Consider the following 25,562-nt stretch of genomic DNA (forward strand, 5'->3'; position numbering starts at 1 on the left):
GTAGAGATATGCTCCTTGCTGTTAGAGAAGAGGATGCTGACAATTATCAGTACTGAAGAGTGCTCTCATAGATGGGTTTGGATTAACCACTGAACCGTATAGGACTACGTTCAGAGACACCCAGAAGCACACACCCAGGACTGGGTAGACTTTGTAGACAGTGCTATTAAGGCTCTGGAAGGCTGGCTTCATGGAAGCAAGGTAAAGGACTTTGAAGGATTGTACAATTTGGTAATGAGGGAGCATATCCTTAATAACTGTCAGAACCAACTACTGCAACAGTACCTGGTGAACTCTGACCTCTTCCAAGAACCGGGAAAAAAGGCAGACAAATAGGTCCACACCAGGGTCAGGCAGAAAAGCCATGGTAATGGAGGTGACCAGAAGAAGAAAGATTCTTCTAAACCCCCGAATAAAGGTAGGGACAAGTGTAAAGATAAAAAGGAATCTTCAGAAGGGCCCCAAAAACCTGCATCTGGGGGTGAGTCCCAAAATTTCAAAAAGAAACCATGGTGTTATTTATGTAAAGTAAAGACCCATTGGACAAGGGATGTTGATTGTCCATAGGCCAAGAAAACCTCTACTACCACTGCTCCTTAGGTACCTGCTCCCTCTCCCTTATTGCCACACCATTGCTGTTTCAAAGGGGGACCAGGACTACTGGTCTCAGTGCACCCTGCAGCTCTTCTGCCTGCCTCCAATGATGCTCACCTGGGTCAGGAGGCCCTTTAAATACCGAGCAGCTCTCCACAGGCTTGCCCGGGGCGTCAGAGCCCAGAAGAGACTGGGCTGGTGCAATCCCCCTGATAATTGTGTCACTGCCTCATGCTGACTACACTCTCACCAGCTGCCCACCGAGGACTAAGTATTGTGGATTAAGGTACTGTTTGCTTATCCCCACCGTCCGAATTGCAAAACTGTTGTTGTTGTATCATTTGACGGGGTTTTGTTAACTTAAACTGCCACGTATTAGTAGCCCTAAGCCCTGTAATGGACAATGAACTATGCACCAGTGGAAGAGCCCTGAGCCCACTAATGAACAATCAACTATGCACCAACGGAAGAGCACTAAGCCCAATAATGGACAATCGACTATGCACCAGGGAAAGAGCGCTTCGCCCAGTAATTGGACAATGGACTGTGCACCAGTGAAAGAGAGCTAAGCCCAGTAATGGACAATGGACTATGCACCAGTGGAAGAGCCCAGTAATGGACAATGGACTATGCAACAGTGGAAGAGAGCTAAGCCTAGTAATGTACGATGAACTATGCACCAGTGGAAGAGCCCAGTAATGGACAATGGACTATGCACCAGTGTAAGAGCGCTAAGCCCTGTAATGGACAATGGACTACGCACCAGTAGAAGAGCGCAAAGACCAGTAATGGACAATGGACTATGCACCAGTGGAAGAGCCCAGTAATGAACAATGGACTATGCACCAGTGGGAGAGCCCAGTAATGGACAATGGACTATGCACCAGTGGAAGAGCGCTAAGCCTAGTAATGTACGATCGACAATGCACCAGTGGAAGAGCCCAGTAATTGGACAATGGACTGTGCACCAGTGAAAGAGAGCTAAGCCCAGTAATGGACAATGGACTATGCACCAGTGGAAGAGCACTAAGACCAGTAATGAACAATGATCTATGCACCAGTGGAAGAGCGCTAAGCCCAGTAATGAACAATGGACTATGCACCAGCGGAAGAGCACTAAGCCCAATAATGGACAATCGACTGTGCACCAGGGAAAGAGCGCTTCGCCCAGTAATTGGACAATGGACTGTGCACCAGTGAAAGAGAGCTAAGCCCAGTAATGGACAATGGACTATGCACCAGTGGAAGAGCCCAGTAATGGACAATGGACTATGCAACAGTGGAAGAGAGCTAAGCCTAGTAATGTACGATGAACTATGCACCAGTGGAAGAGCCCAGTAATGGACAATGGACTATGCACCAGTGTAAGAGCGCTAAGCCCCGTAATGGACAATGGACTACGCACCAGTAGAAGAGCGCAAAGACCAGTAATGGACAATGGACTATGCACCAGTGGAAGAGCCCAGTAATGAACAATGGACTATGCACCAGTGGGAGAGCCCAGTAATGGACAATGGACTATGCACCAGTGGAAGAGCGCTAAGCCTAGTAATGTACGATCGACAATGCACCAGTGGAAGAGCCCAGTAATTGGACAATGGACTGTGCACCAGTGAAAGAGAGCTAAGCCCAGTAATGGACAATGGACTATGCACCAGTGGAAGAGCACTAAGCCCAGTAATGAACAATGATCTATGCACCAGTGGAAGAGCGCTAAGCCCAGTAATGAACAATGGACTATGCACCAGCGGAAGAGCCCAGTAACGGAACATCAGTGGAGGGACCGGGTCCTTGGGCATTTGCAACATTAGAAACACTAGAAAGTTTATTCATAATTCATGCACATTTAGGAAATTTACAATGACATAATTTAGTTTTCATGTGCAAAGCTGTATAGGGAAAGATGCACATATAGAACGGGTTGGTAGGGGGCAAGTAATATGAGTGAGCAGAAAACCACATCCATATTAAATAAAATGGACATTTCATCAAAATGTGGCACAAAAAGTACATTAATAAACATACTGCTATACATTATTTTAAACTAATTTCAAGTGTGTTCATGTGAGGTTATTATTACCAGATTGGACCTATTTTTAAATTCATTATTCAGAAACATTTTCCATAATAAGGCAAATCCTAAAACCATTTAAACAATCACATGTTGACAAATTATATACTGCTGTTGAGGAGTGACGGTAACCAGCTCAGAACCTTTAACCAAAGTACTTGTATGTTTAAAGAATCTCTTGGACCTTTTTAACTCCACTCCTTTTGTTAGTTCCTTTTTTCTACGTTTAACTGAATTTGACAAGAGCCGATGAGCCTGACACTCACAGGTTGTCTCTCTTCTTCAGGGGCTCCTCCTGCTTCCAATGCCCCCATATCTTGCTTGTGGGTCACCTTGGCGGTGGCTTCAGGGATGCTCCTCGGTGCTGTTGTCGCTGTCCTTGGTGTGGTTCTCTTCTATGAGAGACGCGCAAAGAAAGCAAATGGTAAGAGTACATTAAAAGTACCATTTCAAAGTATAAAGCAGTGAAAAATCAGGTGCGGTATAATGTGGTCTGTTATTTCAGGTGCGACCCCAGGCAGTATCCCCAGAGCCATCTATGAATCTTCAGTAAAGTATGAAAACATGGAGAAAGGAAACCAAGCACAGCTTGCAGTGAGTGCATTATAATGAATCTAAAAAATACATATGTACAGTCTGTAACCAAGAGCCAACTTACAAACTGCAAAGAGTAACCCATATTCCTACCAATCAATCAATCAATCATTACATTTGTAGACTGCACAACTCACCCGTGAGGGTCTCAAGGCACTTGGGGGGTGGGGGGTGCTGCTACTGCTCGAACAGCCAGGTCTTGAGGAGTCTCCTGAAGGCCAGCAGGTCCTGGGTCTGTCAAAGGCGGATGGGGAGGGTGTTCCAGGTTTTGGCGGCGAGGTGGGCGAATGACCTGCCACCGGCAGTTGCTCGGGATGCGGGGGATGGTTGCGAGGGCGAGGTCAGCGGAGCAAAGCTGGCAGGTCGGGGTGTAGAAGGTGAAGCATTTGTTGAGGTACACTGGTCCGGTGTTGTGAAGAGCTTTGTGAGCGTCGGTGAGGAGCTTGAAGGGGATCCTCTTGTTGATGGGGAGCCAATGTAGGTCTTTCAGGTGGGCTGTGTTGTGGCTGTGGTGGGGAATGTCGAGGATGAGGCGTGCAGAGGCTTTCTGTAAGCGTTGCAGTCGTTTCTGGAGTTTGGCTGATGGTCCTGCGTAGAGAGCGTTGCCGTAGTCCAGTCTGCTGGTGATGAGGGCCTGCATGACTGTCCTTCTGGTACCGGTGGGGATCGATCTGTAGATCTTGCGGATCATGCAGAGGGTGTTGAAGCAGGGGGAGGAGAGGGCATTCACTTGCTGGTTCATTGACAATGCGGAGTCCAGGATGACTCCCAGGTTGTGTTCGTGGTTGGTGGGCGTCACTGCAGCTCCCAGTACGGCCGGCCACTATGAGTCGTACCAGGCAGAGGGGGTGGATCCAATGATGAGGACCTCCGTCTTGTCCGAGTTAAGTTTCAGGTTGCTGAAAATCATCCATTCGGCGATGGCCTTCGTTCCTTCGTGGAGGTTGGATTTGGAGGTGGTAGGGTCCTTGGTGAGGGAGAGGATCAGCTGGGTGTCGTCGGCGTAGGAGACGATGTTGAGCTTGTGTGATCTGGCGATATTGGCTGATGGACGATCCTTGGGTAGGCCACAGATGATCTTGGTGCCTTTAGAGTGGAAAGGGGGAGGCGGACACTCTGGGTTCTGCCGGAGAGGAAGGAGATGGTCCAGTCCAGTGATTTGTCATGGATTCCTGCATTGTAGAGGCTTGTGTGGAGGGTGTGGTGGCAGACGGTGTCGACGGTGGCCGAGAGGTCCAGGAGGATGAGGCCTATTCTACAGTGCAATATGAATGTTGCATCCGCCATTGCAGACACAAGTACACTCCCCGGTGCCCTGAATTTGTTAGAGTAAATAATACATAACATGGCAGGGTAAGAGCACCCGACTTCTGGGCATATTATCAAGTGAATGTTTGCCAGTCTAGCAGCGCTTTTCTGCGATGAAGCAGCAATTTTTTTATTGCATTATTTACAAGGACTCACTAACATGCTTCAGCGCCAAGTTCTTGAGATAGCTGCTGTTTTTTGCCGCTTTGGATGTCGCTAATGACATGTGATGGAGCAGCGGAGAAACAACAATTGTTGTACTCCCTATAATATTGTTACCTCATAACTTTAATACTATTAATTGTGTGAAGCTTGTAAACTGCTGTTTGCAAAAATCTAATTTACTAATGAAAAATGAGTCGAACTAGTCAAGTCAAGTCAAGTCAAAGGATTTATATAGCGCACTACATACCCGTAGGGTTTCAAGGCGCTTAGGAGGGGGAGGAGAATTACTTGTCAAAAATCCACGTTTTAAGTTGCTTTCTGAATGCTAGGTGGTTCTGGGTAAGGCGAAGGTAAGCGGGGAGAGAGTTCCAAGTTTTAGCAGCCAGGTATGAAAAGGATCTGCCTCCCATGGTGGTCTTGTTGATGCGAGGTACAGTGGCGAGGGCTTGGCTGGAGGAACGTAGTTGGCGGGAGGGGGTGTAGAGGGACAGTCGTGAGTTGAGGCATTCTGGGCCGATGTCGTAGAGTGATTTGTGTGCGTGGGTAAGCAGTCGGAAAGTGATTCTCTTATTGATGGGTAGCCAGTGGAGGTCTTTAAGGTGACCAGAGATGTGATCGTTGCGTGGGATGTCTAATATGAGTCTGGCTGAGGCGTTTTGGATTCGTTGGAGTTTCTTCTGGAGTTTTGCGGTAGTCCCTGCGTAGAGGGTGTTTCCGTAGTCCAGTCGGCTCGTGACCAGAGCGTGGGTGACTATTTTCCTTGTTTCTGAGGGGATCCAGCGAAATGTTTTTCTGAGCATGCGAAGAATGTTGAAGCAGGAAGAGGATACGGCGCTGACTTGTCTGTTCATTGAGAGTGAAGAGTCCAGGATGACGCCTAGGTTCCGTGCGTGGTCTGTCGGGATGGGTGCTTTTCCGAGGGCTTCCGGCCACCAGGAGTCGTCCCATGCAGAGGGGGATGTACCTAAGATGAGGACTTCTGTTTTGTCTGAGTTCAGTTTCAGACGGCTTTGTTTCATCCATTCGGCAACTTCTTTCATTCCTTCGTGTAGGTTGGTTTTGGCGGTGCTGGGGTCATTGGTGAGGGAAAGGATCAGTTGAGTGTCATCTGCGTACGAGATGATGTTGAGGTTGTGATGGCGTGCGATGGCCGCGAGGGGGCTCATGTATACGTTGAAGAGGGTGGGACTGAGTGAGGATCCTTGTGGTACGCCGCAGATGACTTCAGAGGCCTTGGATTTGAATGGTGGAAGGCGGACTCTCTGGGTTCTTCCGGTGAGGAACGAGGTGATCCATTCAAGTGCTTTTCCTTGGATTCCGATGTTTCTGAGGCGCTGTAGAAGGGTGCTGTGGCAGACTGTGTCGAAGGCTGCAGAGAGGTCGAGGAGGATGAGGGCGACTGTGTCTCCATTGTCCAGTAGAGTTCGAATGTCGTCTGTTGCTGCGATGAGGGCGGTCTCGGTGCTGTGTTTTGCTCGGAAGCCAGATTGTGAGGGGTCGAGGGATTTGTTGGTTTCGAGGAAGGCGGCGAGCTGGTTGTTGACAGCTTTCTCGATGACTTTGGCCGGGAAAGGGAGAAGCGAGATGGGGCGGTAATTTTTGAGTTCGGTGGGGTCCGCTGTGGGTTTTTTCAGAAGGGCGGTGAGTTCAGCGTGTTTCCAGTCTTCCGGGAAGGTGGCGGAGTTGAAGGAGCAGTTGATGACGTCTCGGAGGTGCGGTGCTATGACGGAGTCTGCTTTGTTGAAGATGTGGTGAGGACATGGGTCTGTGGGGGATCCTGAGTGGATGGAATTCATCAGGCGGATGGTGTCCTCGGTGGAGATTGGGTTCCAGTCGTTAAGGATGTTCACGGGGGGAAGATGATCAGCAGGTGGTAGGGTGGGTTGGTTTCCGGGTTGGTTGTCAAAGCTGTTGTGGATGTCTGCAATCTTGTTGTGGAAAAATGAGGCTAGGGAGTCGCAGAGGGTTTGAGAGGGGGTGATGTCGTTGGAGTTGGCCGAGGGATTGGAAAATTCCTTGACGATGTTGAAAAGTTCCGTGCTGTTGTGGGCGTTGTTGTCAAGTCGATCCTTGAATGCTGTTTTCTTGGCTTTTCGGATTAGTTGGTGGTGAGTGCGGGTGGCGTTTTTGAAGGCGTCCTTGGTGCTGGTGGTTGGGTCTTTTTTCCAGGCCTTTTCAAGGGAGCGGCAGAGTTTCTTGGACTTCTTGAGATCATCGTTGAACCATGAGGCCTTCTTGCTGCCAGGTTTGTTTTGACGTTTTTTCAGTGGTGCTAGGGTGTCAGCGGTGTTGGATAACCAAAGGGTGAGGTTGGCGGCGGCTTCGTTAGCGTTAGAAGAGAGGGCTGGGGTGTTTTGAAGGAGCGATGCGGAGATCTGGTCGGTGGTGATCTTGTTCCAGTTTCTTTGCAGAGTTGGTTGGAGGTGGTTGGTGGGTTTTGGTTTGTTGTAGGTGAAGTGAACGCAGCTGTGGTCAGTCCAGAGGAGGTCCGTAGTGTGGCTGAAGGAGACATGGTTGCTGGATGTGAAGATGGGGTCGAGTGTGTGACCTGCGATGTGGGTGGGGGAAGTGACTAGTTGTACTTTTAAGTTTTAGATGTCCTAGTAGTGATAAACTCCTACATTCATTTTCCCACTACTGTGAGGCCTACCCCTTCCATGGGATAACATTGAGGATTCCTTATTACATTTAATATGCTATAATTTCCAATTGTGAGCACGTGGCTACATCAGGTTTGGTGTCTTTGGAATTGCAATGGAAACCCCTATTTAATGATAAAGTCTTTTTTTTAATTACAGTTTTGAGAATGCCACTTTTTCCTTCCTTAGTCCTTTGTGACTGCAAGTCTGTCTAGGGTCACATGACTGAGTGTAAATGACAGTTAGACTTTGGAAATTTCTCCCAGACAGTCAGACAATAGAGGGATTTGGTGTGCCTTAATAGGCAATCAGCTGGCAGGGTGAGAGGGTGGAGCTGGTCACAAACCCACTCTGCACTCACACAAAGAACCTATCACCTTCACATTTTCACTGCAGTCAGCTTGGAGCCAGGGTAGGGGGGTAAGAAAATGTCATGCACTTTGATTTAACTTTCTATAAGCATCTCCCACCTTCCAGAGTAAGGGCACCGTTGTATAAAAGTAGGACCTCAGTCACCAACTCTTCGGTACACTTCTGGACCTATGGATGCTCTGCCAGGAATTAAGACTGCTGGGGAGCTGAAGGGAATGCCACTCCGCTGACCTGCATCAGCCTTGCTGAATGTCTGCCTTTCCGCCCTGCTGCCCTTTTGTCAGGGACGGAAGAACTGGACCTGCAACATCATCTTGAACCCAGGGCTACCAGAGTGACTCCAGGGGCTAATCTGCTGGCTTCCTGATATTTTAACCAGCACCTGGACCCAGAGATCTAGTCAGGTTTAGGGCTCTTTGCGACTGTGAATGAGTCCGGTCATATCGATACCTCACCGCTCACGCTGTGATTAAGCGCAAAGCTCCATCCTCTGACCATTCATGCTACAGCATCAACCGCCAACCCAAAGCTCGAACAACGCACTTTCACAACACCTGGTCTGCTCTTTGCTCTACTCTGGCAGCTTCTCACAATGCTCTCCCTGCTCCTCGCAGTCCCCTTCACTGCGAACACGACTCTTGGCACAGATTTGAGAAGGTAACATTACTGTGGGCGTAATCTGATGACTGCAGCCGACCTGTGTTCCATCGTGGTCGACCTGAACTTGTGACTTTGACCCAGTGTGACCGGACATCCATTAACGTAAGTTTGTGATTTTTGGCGCTATGTTCACTAAAACCATTAAAAAAAATCATAACTCTGGTTCTACTGATTGCATTTTTGTCGTTTTGGTGTCAAACAATCTATAAATATTCACTCTATTTATCCAAGTTGGATTGGGAATGTTCTTGTGTTGTATTATCACTTTATTACTCTTCATATGCTGCATAAATGCTTTACACATTACCTCTAAGTTAAGCCTAAGTGATTTTTTGCCAAGCTACCCAGGGTTAAACACTGGTTAATTTAGTGACTCTTTGTTGCTCACTCCCCAGTCAATCAACGGCCCAATTTCTCACACTTTGTTACTGACCCCTCAGGGGCATGTGATCATGCAGGCAACATTACCTGAGGTGCTTGAGTACTCATGGAGTGCGCATCCCTTAGTCAATTTGCTTAGGTCTTTTGTATACCTACAAATATTGCAATGTCTGCATGGAAATTTTGGACCACTGGATGAAGATTCCCTGTTGTGATGAACATATTTGTAGTGATTGATTTTATAGGTCATGTGTGAACCAATTCATCTTTCAAAGATTCACCATATATGATGAAAATATTGGTTTCTCAAAGTTCAATGTCCCATAGGTTAGAATTCTTCAATGTTTATTAACAATTGTTTGTATTGAATTATAACCAATACCATAGGTTGTCAGACAGATGAGGCAATCAGTCACTGGTTTCTGAAATGTGGGTGACAAAAAGTCTCTAGTGTTGTTGTCCTTCTTATTATTCCAGTGGGGTACAATTTCTCCTGCAGGTCTTTGGTTAACATACCCACACAGCATGTGTAGTCTTGTTTTTCAGTACAGTTACCCCTTTTCCCTCAAGAATTGTCCAACTGGGAGATAATCATGAAGGGATTTAGGATGGAAGCGAAGCTATCGTACCTTAAGAGTTTTTTACGGTCAGTAGGTTTTTAAAACACTTCACACTTAAGAGTCTTTAGTAGTTCTTATCTTCAGATCTTAGAAAGAGATATTGGTTTTGTTTCTCCTCATGGTGAACCTAAATAACCTATCCCATTTTTGATCCAATCAGAACAGGCAAGAGGTTCTCTTCATTACCAGGTCAGATAATGAAAATATCATCAATGTAACGTTTATTCTAAGAGAAAGAGTTAGAAAGTTTGAAGACAAGTGCTTTCTCAAAGCTGCCCATCGATGCACCCTGCATCTGTAAATAAAAGTAATCTCATCTTAAAGTAATTCCTGGTAAGGGTCATGTGTGCACAATTTAGAACAAACTTAACTGGGGTTTTGAAGCCATTCCATTAGAGATAGGAGCTCACCCAGGACCTTAAGGGATTCCTCTTGAGGAATACTTGAATAAAGCGCATTAACTTCCAAAGTCATCAGACGGTGTGCGTGAGGGTTAAAAGATGTACCCCGAAAAAAGTTAAGGCTGTCTTTCATATCTTTTACATAAGAAGGCATGGTTGTGACTAGAGGTCAGAGAAAATGGTGAGCAAACTCGGATAAAGTCTTCAAGGCAGACCCTATCTACTGCTACTAGTGTTGAGTTACACTTTCTGCCATTTGATACTGAGAAAGCCTTCCATCCCTTCAAGGTAGGTAAATTGAGTATCAATAAATTAAGTAATGTTGTTATGTTTGTAATAAACTGGCTCTATATATACTACACCAAAATGAGGTATAGTGTGCATAGAGTCCAAGTGTCCCCAGAGGTAGGCAGAGGTTAAAGTTAGATAGGACCCTACTCTCTGTTTGTGGTAGAGTGGCTGAGCAGTAACACAATATCAGAGGACCGTGTGAAGCATTTGATGTACACACTCAGTCAGCAAACGAACTCACACACTCCAAAACTGAACTCTAGGCCAGTTTTTTGTATAAAAAATATACTGTTGATTTATTTAAGAACCAAGCAAGCCTGGCACGGGTAAGCATAAATACTTTGTAGCAATAGGTTGCTGATTGTAGAACAGTTTAAAAATGCAATAGAAATTGGACTTGTTTTGATTTACAGGGAATGCAGAAGGTTGTAACACTTAGCAAATGCAGTACATTGAAATGAATATGCTTTTGTTAGTAAAGTACAGGTAAGTTACTTTTTACATTACTTTTCTAACTCAGTGCTGGATACCTAGATTCAGCACTGGGACATTTCCTGCAAACAGGTAAGAAAATACGCTTTGGTTATTTGTGCGATTTTTAAAGAATATTTTTAGTTTCCAAAACTCCACACTTAGAAACTTTTCGGAAGAAAATTGTCAATGATATCCTATGGAGGAAAAACAGGTTATCGGTTTGCAGGCACGTAATGGACTGTGGGAGTTAAGGGTCTGGGGTTAGACTCAGGGGTGATGCACTGTTGTTGCACCTTCAGCGGCACCTGGGCGGACGGGTGCAGAGTGTTGAAGCCAAATGTTATTCTATGGAGGATAGGGGGTCTCCGGTTGGTTGCTGCTGGCTACCAGGCCACAGGGTTGTGGAAGCAAAGCTCCTAGGGTTGAGCTCAGGGCAAATAGGGGACCAAATTAGCACCAAAGGTGCACCCTCAGCGGCACTAAGGCGGCCAGGTGCAGGGTGCTGGTTTGAGGTCGGGTGCCCTGTTGTTTCCAATGGGGAACCTCCGTACAAAGAAACACTTCAGGCTCTGGAACAAGGATCTGCTGGGTGTGACCACCACTTTGGGGGGTAACTTGGGATGTCGTGCATTGGTTAGGCACCGTCGGTTTGGGCACACAAGGCTGTGGGGCGTCAGGTGCAGTGGTGCCTTGGAAAGTCGGAACGTCTTATTAGCTATGGTCACAGTAGAGGAGATCCTCTGAGGCAGCAGACGTCATTTGGAGGCTTGAGTCAGGTCAGGGGTCACTGGATCTCGGGTCAGGATCTCTGGGGTCACCTTCTTGTGGTGTTTTTCCACTCTAGCTCGGGCCGGATTCGGTGGGTGCAGAGTGGGCTGAATTTGCTGTATCCGTTCGGAGCCAGAAGCTGCAGTTTAAACAAGTCTGGTGTTCGCGGGAGATTCAGTATTTTGAAGTGAAGGCAGGCAGGTCCTCCGGGGTTTTTGAGATTGCTGGCTGCAGGACACACTGGGATTTCGCAGGAGCAAGTTTGAGGGGAGACAGGCCTGTAGGGCTGGGGCCAAGTCAGTGGGCGTTGTCCTCCTGATAGCTCTGAATGGCTATTCGGTCCTTCTTCTTATCTTATCTTCTTTTCTTTTTGTTTCTGGATATGAGGAAGCAAGGTTCAGGGTGCCCCCTAAATACTAGAATTAGGGGTGTTACAGGTAGGTAAAGGGCAGGTACCAATGGGTCCTGCCCCTGGGGTGGGTACACCCCCTATTCTGCCACTCTCCAGTGGGAGGGGGGCAGGAGCCTGTCCCTGGTTGGCTGGGTCCCCCATCCTCAAGCTGGCAGGGACTCGAGATTGTGCTTCACCTCGCCTCCCCCACCTGAGGGGTAGAGTTGGCAGAGGTAGGCACACACCTCTTCCTCACTTGTTTTTCCGGCCGGTCCTCCCACCCAAAGTGGGGGGTATGTTGACTCTTCATTTTGTTCTGCACCAAGACACGCAGCCTGCAAAGGCAGTGTGTGAGCGTCAGGGTACAGGACCTCTAAGGGTGACACAATAAGTGCTGCAGCCCTTAGAGGCCTTCTCTGGTCACAGTGCCCTTGGTACCTGTGGTACCATTTCCCAGGGGCTGACATGTAGCCAGAGATGCCAATTGGGGTTTAGGCTTCAATGCAGTTTCAGGGAAGGACCCTGGGTACCTGATTAGCAGGAGCCCAGAGCGGTAATCAGACAAAATATCGAAAAAAAATTATCGGAAAGACAAAATATCGAAGTAAAAATATCGAAGGTCACAAATATAGGGAAGCAAAAATATCGGATACAAAAATATCGGAATAGGTAAGTATAAAAAAATATCGAAAACAATAATATCGTTTGACAAAATATCGACAATACAAAATATCGTGTACTAATGGAAATAATCAATAGTATAGGAAATAGTTAAATAATTGTACATAAAATGTAGTTAAAAAGGAGTATCCTTTAAAAAAAAAATTGTATTCATTATATTTTTAAAAATACATATCTAGGTTTAGGAGCGGGTTATTGGGTTTATAGGGGATAAGGGTGGGAAGTAATTTAATAATAATCAATTAATTACTATATGTTATTCAATGTTCATAAATTATACCTAATTGGTAATTAATTTCAATTAATTAGTTAATTAATTAAGATCATGTAGTACATATTATTAATGAGTAATTAATTGGTAATTAATTAATTATAAATAATTATTTATATTAACGAGGTTAATTATTGTAACATATATAATTAGTTTTTTGTGTTAATTTAAATGTTATACATAATATTTTTATAAAAAACATTTCTAGGTTTAGGAGCGGGTTATTGGGTTTATAGGGGATAAGGGTGGGAAGTAATTTAATAATAAGTAATTAATTAATATATAATAATCAATATTCCTAAATTATAACTAATTGGTAATTAAATTTAATTATTTACTTAATTAATTAAGATCATGTAGTCCATATTATTCATGAGTAAGTAATTGGTAATTAATTAATAATAATTAATTATTTATATTCATGAGGTTAAAGATTTAAACATATATTAAATAATGTTTGTGTTAATTTAAATGATATACATAATAATATTATTAAAAAAAAATCTAGGTTTAGGAGCGAGTTATTGGGTTTATAGGGGATAAGGGTGGGAAGTAAATTATGTAAAATTAATTAATTAATATATATTACAAAAAAATCCAATTTTATACCTAATTGGTAATTAATTATAATTAATTAGTTAATGAAGATTATATAGTCCATATTATTCTTTACTAATTAATTGGGAAGTAATTATTAATAATTAGTTAATTATAGTAATGAGGTTAATTATTTTAACAGATATTATTGTTATGTGTGTTAATTTAAATTTTATAAAACCAATTTTTATTTAAAACATATCTAGGTTTAGGAGCGGGTTATTGGGTTTATAGGGGATAAGGGTGGGAAGTAATATAATAGTAATTAATTAATTATTATATGTCATTCTATATTTCTAATTTATACCTAGTTGTTAATTAATGTAAATTAATTAGTTAATTATTTGAGATCATATAGTACATATTATTATTACTAATTTGTTTGGTAATTAATTAATAGTAATTAGTTAATTATATTAATTATGTGAATTATTTACAACTATATATTTTTTTTTGGTTAATTAACATTATAAAACTTTTCATTCTTATTTTAATTATTGTATTTCAGCTAATGAGTTCATATAAGTACGTTATTGTTAATTAATTATTAATTGTTAATTAAATACTAAGAATTCATATTTGGTAAAGGATTTTGTTGAGAGTTATTGGGTAGTTTTCAGTTTTTGGGAAAAGGGGTATTTTTAGGGTTCAGGGTCAGTTTTCAGTTTTTGGGTAAAGGGGTATTTGTTGGGTTTAGGGTAAATTTTCAGTTTTTGGCTAAATGGGTATTTTTTGGGTTCAAGGTTAGTTTTCTGTTTGTGGGTAAAGGGGTATTTGTTGGGTTCAGGGTCAGTTTTTAGTTTTTGGGTAAAGGGGTATTTGTTGGGTTCAGGGTCAGTTTTCAGTTTTTGGGTAAAGGGGTATTTGTTGGGTGCAGGGTCAGTTTCAGTTTTTGGGTAAAGGGGTATTTGTTGGGTTCAGGGACAGTTTTCAGTTTTTGGGTATAGGGGTATTTGTTGGGTTCTGGGTCAGTTTTCTGTTTTTGGGTAAAGGGGTATTTGTTGGGTTCAGGGTCAGTTTTCTGTTTTTGGGTAAAGGGGTTTTTGTTGGGTTCAGGGTCAGTTTTCTGTTTGTGGGTAAAGGGGTATTTGTTGGGTTCAGGGTCAGTTTTTAGTTTTTGGGTAAAGGGGTATTTGTTGGGTTCAGGGTCAGTTTTCAGTTTGTGGGTAAAGGGGTATTTGTTGGGTTCAGGGTCAGTTTTCAGTTTTTGGGTAAAGGGGTATTTGTTGGGTTCAGGGTCAGTTTTCAGTTTTTGGGTAAAGGGGTATTTGTTGGGTTCAGGGTCAGTTTTCAGTTTTTGGGTAAAGGGGTATTTGTTGGGTTCTGGGTCAGGTTTTTGTTTTTGGGTAAAGGGGTATTGGTTGGGTTCAGGGTCAGTTTTCAGTTTTTTGGGTGAAGGGGTATTTGTTGGGTTCAGGGTCAGTTTTCAGTTTTTGGGTAAAGGGGTATTTGTTGGGTTCAGGGTCAGTTTTTAGTTTTTGGGTAAAGGGATATTTTTAGGGTTCAGGGTCAGTTTTCAGTTTGTGGGTTAAGGGTTATTTGTTGGTTTCAGGGTCAGTTTTTAGTTTTTGGGTAAAGGGGTATTTGTTGGATTCTGGGTCAGTTTTTAGTTTTTGGGTAAAGGGGTATTAGTTGGGTTCAGGGTCAGTTTTTAGTTTTTGGGTAAAGGGCTATTTGTTGGGTTCAGGGTCAGTTTTCAGTTTTTGGGTAAAGGGGTCTTTTTAGGGTTCAGGGTCAGTTTTCAGTTTTTGGGTAAAGGGTTATTTGTTGGTTTCAGGGTCAGTTTTTAGTTTTTGGGTAAAGGGGTATTTGTTGGAATCAGGATCAGTTTTTAGTTTTTGGGTAAAGGGCTATTTGTTGGGTTCTGGGTCAGTTTTCAGTTTTTGGATACAGGGGTATTGTCAGAAGGCTCCAATCTTCGCAGAGGCAGTGATGCTGTACCCGATCACCCTTCCACCAGTGACTCCGCCACATGGGCAAATGCACTAGTGACAGGGAAAGGGGAAGTGGACAGAGAAGAGACACCTTGAGAACTTCTGGCACCTTCACCGATTGGGTAGATCACTCTTGACCTGGACTTCGGTTACTGTAGATGCCTAATGCACAGAACAAGGGGGGAAAGAATAAACAACAACTTCCACCTACCAAAATTCTCACTCTATGTAAATATTGAATCTTATCCTACCAGTTGTTCCCAAAGGTATTGCTACTCTTCATTAAGATGTGTAGGTACATTCAGGGAGCTTCATGCCTGCAGGACAAAGACTAACATTACTGGATGATTCTTACTGAAAATCTACGACCCAGGAACTAATACTCTCTCACTCCTTCTTTACCTGTAAGCTTTCTGTATTCGCCCCAACTGGGATTCTGTTTATATCTGTTAATGTCTTGCAGTGAACATGCGGCTCCAAGGATTCCAATGTAGAATGAGACGAAGCGCGCAAAAAGGAACAAGGGAGGCAAAGGGGGGAAGGAAAGAACAGGTTTAACGCAAGAAGGGAATAGCTGTTCAGCACATAGTTCGCCGACAATGGGGGAAGAAAGGGGAAGCAGTCGCTGGCTTACTGTTCCTCTCACTGGCTCCGCAAGAGGTCAATGGAGTCCGTTGAACCTTCCGTGAAGGAAACCCCTGCCGAGCTTCAGCAGGGTGAACTGGATCCCACAACGATGACGGAAGGAGAAGAACGAAGTCTCAGTCACTGCAGCAGACGGAAGAACGTTACTTCACGAACTTCCAGGAGTCCACTCAAAAAGTAACATTTGGCATATGTTACTCTCTCTAGGCAAGTTACTAGGTTAGCGGACTCGAGAATATAACTAAACTACTCTATGAACTCCTGTCACGAATACTTGACACGGAGAGTCTGACTCTAGCTGTTTCCTCAGGAACCCGAACAGTTGAAGTGCGCAGTTTGAACGCTGCGCGAGGCGCACATCAACTAGCCCTCACATACTAAACTCTGAATGGCTTCAGTGGCTATCGTGGCGGCCATCTTAGGAAGGAACTAAACCCACTATGACCTGAACCTATTTACATGATAACGAAAGGAATCTATTTGGAAATACACGGGTACCAAATATTTACCCGACAAGGCTTTACAATTGTCTTTCCACCATTCCCCACTTTTGGAACATAGGTAGATGCAATTTGTAAATTCCTGACAGTACCCCCTCTCAAAGACCGATTTATCGGTCCTGGTTTGAGAGGTTGCCGTGCATGGAATCTCTTAATGAGTCGTGGAGCATGAATTTGGGAAGCAGGTTCCCAAGACCTTTCCTCAGGGCCGTACCCCTTCCAATCTACCAGATAAAATAGCCTACCTTTCTTGCTTTTGGAGTCTAGAATGTCATGAACCTCGTACTCAGGGTGACCAGAAATAATGAGGGGTTCAGGTGGCTTACCCAACCTCATGTTGGACTTAGACTTTTTTAGTAAGGAGACATGGAAGACTGGATGGATTCCCAATTTAACTGGTAACTTTAACTTCACTGTCACCGGACCCATAACCTGCTCAACTGGATAGGGACCCACAAATCTTGGTTGGAATTTTCTATTCCCTTTTAAATGAAGGTTCTTTGTAGAGAGCCACACCTGCTCTCCTACTTGATATTGCGGAGCGGGTTTTCTATGTCTATCTGCACTTTTCTTGTAGACCTGTTTAGCTTTTATCAAGTTCTCTTCTGCAGACTTATGTAGAGTGGACATATTTGTCAACAAGGTCTGCACTGCGGGGACTTCTAAATCTTCCTGAGGGCAGAATGGATTAGGGTGGCAACCAGAATTCAAATAAAAAGGTGAGTAACCTGTAGAAACACTTTTAGCATTATTACTAGCGAATTCTGCCATCCACAAGTAATCCGACCAGTCACCACCCTTCTCAAGGAGAAACAAACGGAGGTACTGTTCCAGTTCTTGGTTAATTCTCTCCGTCTGCCCATCCGACTCAGGGTGATAGCTGGTAGACAACCTTCTCTCAATTCCCAATCCCTTTAGATAGGCTTGCCAGAAACGGGAGATGAACTGGGGACCTCGATCTGAAACCACTATCTTGGGAACCCCATGTAGTCTTACAATATTCTCACTAAAAGCTTGTGCTAGCTCAGGAGCAGTAGGGGTACCGGACATGGCAATAAAGTGACTCATCTTGGTGAAAGTATCCACAATCACCAGGATAGTATCGAATCCCTTACTGACCGGAAAATCTACAATCAAATCCATTGAGATCGTATGCCATGGATGGGCCGGAGTAGGAAGGGGTTGCAGCAATCCTTGTGGAGCCTGCCGACTAGGTTTTCCCCTGGCACACAGTTCACAAGACTGCACATATTGCTTGACATGAGAGGACAACCCAGGCCACCAAAAATAGCGCTGAACTAAATCCAAAGTCTTAGAAACTCCTTTATGACCGGCCAAAGGATGATCATGACAGCTTTGCAAGGCCCTTTGTTGGAGAGTAGTTGTCGGGAGATACAACACTCCTTTGTAGTAGGGTAAACATTGGTTTAACTCTCTCCCCTCACCCGATTGAACCCACTTCTGAATTTCTTCTGTAGATAATCCTTTCCGCACCTCTTCTTGAAAGTTACTCAGGGAAAGAGCACAAATGATTTTAGTCTCTGGAATGATTGGTTGAGGTTCAACAGGATGTTCACAGTCGTCTGTATCCAAGCGGGAAAGCGCATCCGCCTTTCCATTCTTTGTTCCAGGGCGAAAAGTGAGCACAAAATCAAAATCTGCAAAGTACAAGGACCAGCGTAACTGTCGAGGAGTTAGGGTCTTTGCGGATTTCAAGAATTGTAGATTCTTGTGATCAGTAAACACAGTCACAGTATGTTTAGCCCCCAGCAGATAATGCCTCCAGTCCTCAAAGGCATCCTTAACCGCTAGCAATTCTTTTTCTGCAATTGTGTAATTTAGTTCTGCTGGATTTAATTTTCTAGAGCGATATGCTACCGGATGCAACTGACCAGTTTGGGAATGTCGTTGAGAGAGAACCCCTCCGATAGCCTGATCTGACGCATCTGCTTCTACAAAGAAGGGTTCTTCCGGGTTGGCATGCAAAAGAATGGGGGCAGACACAAATCTTTCTTTGAGATGGCTAAAAGCCTGAGCAGCTGCTCTGGTCCACTCGAACTGCACACCTTTCTTTAGTAAACGAGTGATGGGTGCGATCAAGTGTGAAAAACTCTGGATGAAGCGCCGATAGAAGTTAGCGAATCCCAAAAATCGCTGTATCTCCTTGATACTCCGTGGTTCTGGCCAATCCTTGACGGCTTGCATTTTTCCTTGATCCATGGTGATTCCATGTGGAGAAAGGACGAATCCTAGAAACTCCACCGTAGTAGCATGAAAAACACACTTTTCCAATTTTACATATAAATGATGTGTTCTTAAACGCTCCAACACCATTCTGACATGCTTGGGATGGTCTCGAGTATTCTGAGAGTAGATCAAAATATCGTCCAGATAAACTATCGCCACCTTGTCAATCAAATCACTCAGAATGTCATTTATGAAATGCTGAAACACAGCAGGTGCATTACACAGCCCAAAGGGCATCACACAATATTCGAAAAGGCCAAATTTGGTACGAAAGGCCGTCTTCCACTCGTGCCCCTCTTTCATCCGCACCAAGTGGTACGCCCCTCGTAAGTCAAGCTTGGTGAAAATCTGTGCTTCTTTGAGTTGATCCAGAAGAACGGAAATTAAAGGCAAGGGGTATCGATTCTTGATTGTTACTAAATTCAAGGCGCGATAATCAATGCAGGTTCTCAGACTGCCTTCTTGCTTCTTTGGAATGAAAAATAACGGGGAGGATACCGGGGACTGCGAGGGTCTGATGAACCCATTGGCCAGATATCGATCCAGATACTCCTTGAGATGGTTATTTTCAGCTTCTGTCAGAGCATAAATCCGACTGCAAGGCAGTACTGCTCCTGGGACCAGATCAATCGTACAATCGTAGGAACGGTGCGGTGGTAAAACCTCTGCTTCCCGTTCACTAAAAACCATCTTCAAATCCCGATATTCGGGGGGAATTTCTCCAGCATTAATTACACAGACTGACTGACCTCCATACGATAGTAAAGAAGCAAGGGAATTCTCCACGGAGTGTTCTTGGGGCCCATAACAATGTTCCAGACAAAAGCTTGACTGCATACTGACTGTTCGATTCGTCCAATCAATGGTCGGATTGTGTAGAGTCAGCCAAGGTAGACCCAAAATCAATTGGAACTGAGGGGCGTCTATTAGATTGAATTGCATCACTTCTCGATGCCCATCCGATTGAATCAGCTCCAATTCTTCCGTATGACTGATAATCGGCCCAGACGATAAATTGGTTCCATCAACAGCTTTCACTGGCTCTGGTCTTTCTTTCTTTATGGCTTGAATTCCCATGCTTCGAGCATATCTTATATCACAAAAATTTCCTGTGGCCCCAGAGTCCAACATAAAAGCCACTCCAGAAATCTGTCGTCCACGGAATTTTAAGGTCATGTGAAGGATTACATGTGGGATGCATGACTGAAGAGTGTTTAGGATTAAATGAGGATCCGGAGTCGTCTTGTTCTCCTGCACCACCAGAGCGACTCCGCCTACTGATGGCCCCCCTCGTTTCCCTTAAACGGTATTTTTGGGCGCTTAGGACATTCCTTTACAAAGTGGCCAGCGGTCCCACAGTAAAGACACAATTTCTTCAAACGCCGTTCCTCCTTCTCCTCTTTGCTCAATGGCCCACGGATGGCTCCAATTTGCATGGGTTCTGCTTCATTACTCCCTCCGGAACCTTTCTCGAACCGAGCCCGATCAAATCGAGGAACATTTACTCTCCAATCTTTTCTTCTTTCTCCTCTCCGCTCTGAATGACGAAAATCCAACTCCAAAACTAAATCCACCAACGCAGACAATTCAGTGGGCCGATTTGGAACTTGGGCTAAGGTATCTTTAATCTCATCTTTCAGTCCTCGATAAAATAAAGCAGCTCGTTTCTCCTCCGGCCAGTTGGTTTCCACATTTAACTTGTTAAACTGCGTCAGATATGATAGCAAATCTTTAGAGCCCTGACGCAATTCAAGCAGCTCATTATCAGTGGCCTGAGAAATCCTTCTCCTGTCAAAAATTCTGAGGAACTCAGATTTGAACTTAGCAAAATCACAAAGGATTGGGTCATCTTCGCTCACCAAGGGCATTGCCCAATTAGCAGCATCCCCACTGAGATAGGACAAAATAAATGCTACTCTGGATTGTGCATCGGGAAAAAGGGTTGGGCGGCACATGAAATGAAGGGAGCATTGAGTTAAAAAAAGCTGGGCTTTTTGTGGATCCCCCGAAAATCTCTCGGGAGCTGCCAGAGGAATTAAAGGGGAGACTGAGTGTATTACCTGAGCTACTGATTTAGGATCTGAACTTACAGGACTGGTGTGGGACGAAGAAGGACCCTGAACAGGGTTTCCCATTACTAATCCATCCATCTTCTGAGCTAACACTCTATTTTCTTGTCTAGAAGCCTCCAATTCTAATTTTAAACTTTTATTTTCCTCTCTTACCGCTCCTAACTCTCTCTGGATACCCACTAACATATCTCCCAGTTCCTTTAGATTTAAGCCTTCCGTCATACTGCCTGGGCGAAGTGAATACTTGGGCACTTCAATCTGTCAGAAGGCTCCAATCTTCGCAGAGGCAGTGATGCTGTACCCGATCACCCTTCCACCAGTGACTCCGCCACATGGGCGAATGCACTAGTGACAGGAAAAGGGGAAGTGGACAGAGAAGAGACACCTTGAGAACTTCTGGCACCTTCACCGATTGGGTAGATCACTCTTGACCTGGACTTCGGTTACTGTAGATGCCTAATGCACAGAACAAGGGGGGAAAGAATAAACAACAACTTCCACCTACCAAAATTCTCACTCTATGTAAATATTGAATCTTATCCTACCAGTTGTTCCCAAAGGTATTGCTACTCTTCATTAAGATGTGTAGGTACATTCAGGGAGCTTCATGCCTGCAGGACAAAGACTAACATTACTGGATGATTCTTACTGAAAATCTACGACCCAGGAACTAATACTTTCTCACTCCTTCTTTACCTGTAAGCTCTCTGTATTCGCCCCAACTGGGGTTCTGTTTATATCTGTTAATGTCTTGCAGTGAACATGCGGCTCCAAGGATTCCAATGTAGAATGAGACGAAGAGCGCAAAAAGGAACAAGGGAGGCAAAGGGGGGAAGGAAAGAACAGGTTTAACGCAAGAAGGGAATAGCTGTTCAGCACATAGTTCGCCGACAATGGGGGAAGAAAGGGGAAGCAGTCGCTGGCTTACTGTTCCTCTCGCTGGCTCCGCAAGAGGTCAATGGAGTCCGTTGAACCTTCCGTGAAGGAAACCCCTGCCGAGCTTCAGCAGGGTGAACTGGATCCCACAACGATGACGGAAGGAGAAGAACGAAGTCTCAGTCACTGCAGCAGATGGAAGAACGTTACTTCACGAACTTCCAGGAGTCCACTCAAAAAGTAACATTTGGCATATGTTACTCTCTCTAGGCAAGTTACTAGGTTAGCGGACTCGAGAATATAACTAAACTACTCTATGAACTCCTGTCACGAATACTTGACACGGAGAGTCTGACTCTAGCTGTTTCCTCAGGAACCCGAACAGTTGAAGTGCGCAGTTTGAACGCTGCGCGAGGCGCACATCAACTAGCCCTCACATACTAAACTCTGAATGGCTTCAGTGGCTATCGTGGCGGCCATCTTAGGAAGGAACTAAACCCACTATGACCTGAACCTATTTACATGATAACGAAAGGAATCTCTTTGGAAATACACGGGTACCAAATATTTACCCGACAAGGCTTTACAATTGTCTTTCCACCATTCCCCACTTTTGGAACATAGGTAGATGCAATTTGTAAATTCCTGACAGGTATTTTTAGGGTTCTGGGTCAGTTTTCAGTTTTTGGGTAAAGGGGTATTTGTTGGGTTCAGGGTCAGTTTTCAGTATTTGGGTAAAGGGTTTTTTTAAAGGGTTCTGGGTCAGTTTTCAGTTTTTGGATACAGGGGTTTTTGTTGGGTTCAGGGTCAGTTTTCAGGTTTTGGGTAAAGGGCTATTTTTTGGGTTCAGGGTCAGTTTTCAGTTTTTGGGTACAGGGGTATTTGTAGGGCTCAGGGTCAGTTTTGTGTTTTTGGTGTACAGTTGTACAGGGTAAAAATAAAATTATTTTACATTCAATAAATTAAAGGAAATTAGAAATATATAACATTATACCAACTCTAATTTACTGTAGACTGCAGTTGGAATATTCTTTTATAATTAATTAGTCTACTGCACATATTTAAATTTAATGTAGAATGCTGTAGGAATATTAATTATTCTGTCATTAGTGTGCAGCATCTACTCAAATTTAATGTACACAGGATTTGGTATATGAATCATTACATTATTAGAGTCCAACATATACTCACATTTAATATACTGTGAAAAATTATTAATAACATTGATACTTTCTAGTAAGATAATGATACAAATTGTTCAACATGATTGTAGAAACATTTATTTTATTTATGTTTCAAAAATAAAATATTTTTTCATACAAGATTTTTTACATTTACATTTCCTTTCATAATTTTTTTTTATAAACACAATCATAAATAAGTATACAGAAGCATTATTATTTTGTAATTTTTTTTAACAGAAATTAACATTCTTTATTAGCTCTTTTACATATTGTTATGTCAGAAAAAAAGTAAAAATATCACATGTATTTTTTAATAAAGCTTTTTTCTGCTTCATTTGTGAAGATCAAATTTTTATAATATAAGTCACACATTTTTTTACACTTTTTTACATTATTTTCTTTTGTGACAATGTGCTTATATTTCTAGACATTGTTAATATAAACATTATTGTTTTCATAATCTTTAATTATTACATTCATGTACATTTGTGTTAATGAAAGCATAGTAGGATTAAAGAAAATATTTTTTTCACATAACATCAAATATTATATTTTTTTTACATATTTGGTTCACTAAAGATATTATATTTTAAACTTGGGATTATTTTAGTGCTTTTGGGTGCTTTATTTTGTAACCGGGTTAGGTCGTTTTGGGTTATTTGGAAGAAGGGCTGATCGCGGTTGGGAGACACTTCACGTCGCTTCAGGTAAGGTTGATTTTATATGTTTTAAGTGTATTTTTATGATGTTTTTAGACTAGTGACCTTATATTTAGTGTTGTTGAATGTGAGGGAGTTATGTTTTAGATTTTGGAAACAGATATTTACGTATGGTATATACACCTCGTGTTAGTTAGTTAACTATTTATTTATAGAGTGAATTTTACTCTCTTAGGGTATATCTAAAATTAAATCATCAATGTTAATATGTTGGTATCTAATTAGTAGCTAATTAATGTGGGTGGGAATGTCTGTTTTCTATGTTTTTTTCATAGGTGTACGCTACATCGGAAGTTCCGTTTTTTTTTAAGGAAGTGTTTTTTTTTTTCATTCTACACTGATTTCCAAACACTTCTTTACATTTTTCGGGTTTCCAGGAGCGATTATTTCTATTTTTCTACTTTTTCAGGTTTTTTATGGTTATTCGATGGCTAAGGACCACGTGGATTTCTTAATTTTGGAACAATTGTATTTTTACATTTTTTTGGGGGTTAATTTTGTACTACCTGGATTACTTTGGTGGAGAAGAACGTTATTGGATTCACAACATAATTAGTAAGTCATTGTTTTCTAATTTTTTATGTGGGTGGGTAATGTCATATTTTTTATGGAATTGTTTTAAACTTGTTATTTTGTTTTAATGTGTGCATATATTATAGAAATATATTTATATATTGCATACATTAAATACTTTTGAAGCTCACGTTACATATTTTTTGCATACTTAGATGATACTTTTGGTGTTCTATAACAGTTTGAGAATTATTTACAGTAGTGTTTTGGCTATGATGTTTAGGTATTCTATGCCTTTGGTATTAGGGTAAAGTTTAACTTGTTCTTCCAGGTACTTGTGCATTTGTTTATTTTGCTTGGATGTTTTTGGGACAAGTTCTGTTACAGTTTGGTTCATTCTAAATTCTTGATAACTCTGTTCTTTCTGTAGGCATGTAATGAATTTTTCTAGAGTAGGTTTGGTTCTGCCAGTTGATTGTACAAATGCATTGTGCCAACCTTCCACAGCATTGTTAGTTTTTGATTCTCCGTTAAGGGTACTATTGTACACGTTCCACCAGGGAATGAGGAATTTCGGATTTCGTCTGTGGCCAGATCTGTGGAGTCTGCCTACCCAGGTGTCTTCAAAGTAGTCGAGAAAAGGACTTAATCTAGCTTCGTTTTGTTTGTAGAATGGACTGTCTATAATAATGTTGTAATGTTCAGCTACATCTGTTGGAGGGACATAGGCAAGTGCAATGAGTTTTTTGATTTGGAAAGCAAATGATGAATTTGTAGCATATTCGACACTTAGGGTAGTTTTTTGAAGGTGTCTCCATAAACACTGGTTGAAATGATAATAACAGCCTTGGATGCAGGTATGGGGGTGGATTATTAGAATAGTTGAGAGCATTGCATGCTCAAAATCAAGAATGATTTTTTCTGGAGAAAAATCATTTGTTTTTTGTTTTATGATATTTAATAATTCCATATATGTTGAATTGTTTTTGTTAGGTAATAGGGCATATAGCAAAGGGATGTTACAGTTGTGGTAGAGGCCATGTATTGTGTATAATTGGAAAAATGGTTTGGGACAGATGTTAAATGTTCCATCCATCATCCAATATTGGCTTTGCTGCAGTTTAACTAAATTCATATTGGTACCAAAAATAATAAGCCTTTTTTCATTGTTTTCGTTGTCATAAACTATAAATGGTTGTTTATTTAAAGTTAATATTTGGTTTGCAGTTAAATTTATATCCTGATATGTTCTGGGAGATGGTGTTGTAGCAGTTGTAGCTTTTTTAGTTCATGCTATAGTTCTTTTTAAGGACAGGATATTTGGCATTTGGGTTGTGGCTGTTTTGGGGATTTTAGGAATGGCTTCTTTTAAAATGACATTAGTTTGCTTTTGGGAACCTGTACTAGCTTCTTTTATATTTTCCAAAGCTGTTCTCACTTCTATTTCAGTAATATTAGGTGGATGGTTGTGTTCCCTAGTATATAGTACTGTAGCTTCCTTCTCTAGTTGTTGCTCTTCCATAGCACTTGTTCGAATAATATTTACAACATTTCCAATTAACTTTCATGCCATATTGCTTTTCTTGTGTGTACG

At 42.7% G+C, this 25,562-nt stretch overlaps 1 protein-coding gene across 5 annotated transcripts in view; it reads left to right on the plus strand.

Annotated features, from left to right (window-relative positions):
- Nucleotides 1-25,562, plus strand: part of LOC147706636 (cell adhesion molecule CEACAM16-like) — a 109,861-nt gene that overhangs the window by 46,435 nt on the left and 37,864 nt on the right. For 4 of the 5 annotated variants that reach the window (XM_086933125.1, XM_086933123.1, XM_086933124.1 and 1 more), the window contains exons 4-5: nucleotides 2,952-3,089; nucleotides 3,171-3,259. The exons of the other annotated variant lie outside the window; for it this stretch is intronic. In XM_086933125.1, the coding sequence (XP_086789251.1) occupies nucleotides 2,952-3,089; nucleotides 3,171-3,259 (227 nt within the window). The remainder of the gene's footprint in view (nucleotides 1-2,951; nucleotides 3,090-3,170; nucleotides 3,260-25,562) is intronic. 5 annotated transcript variants of the gene reach the window in all.

This window comes from Lissotriton vulgaris, chromosome 7, assembly GCF_964263255.1.
Source record: "Lissotriton vulgaris chromosome 7, aLisVul1.2, whole genome shotgun sequence".
NCBI classification, from domain to species: Eukaryota; Metazoa; Chordata; class Amphibia; order Caudata; family Salamandridae; genus Lissotriton; species Lissotriton vulgaris.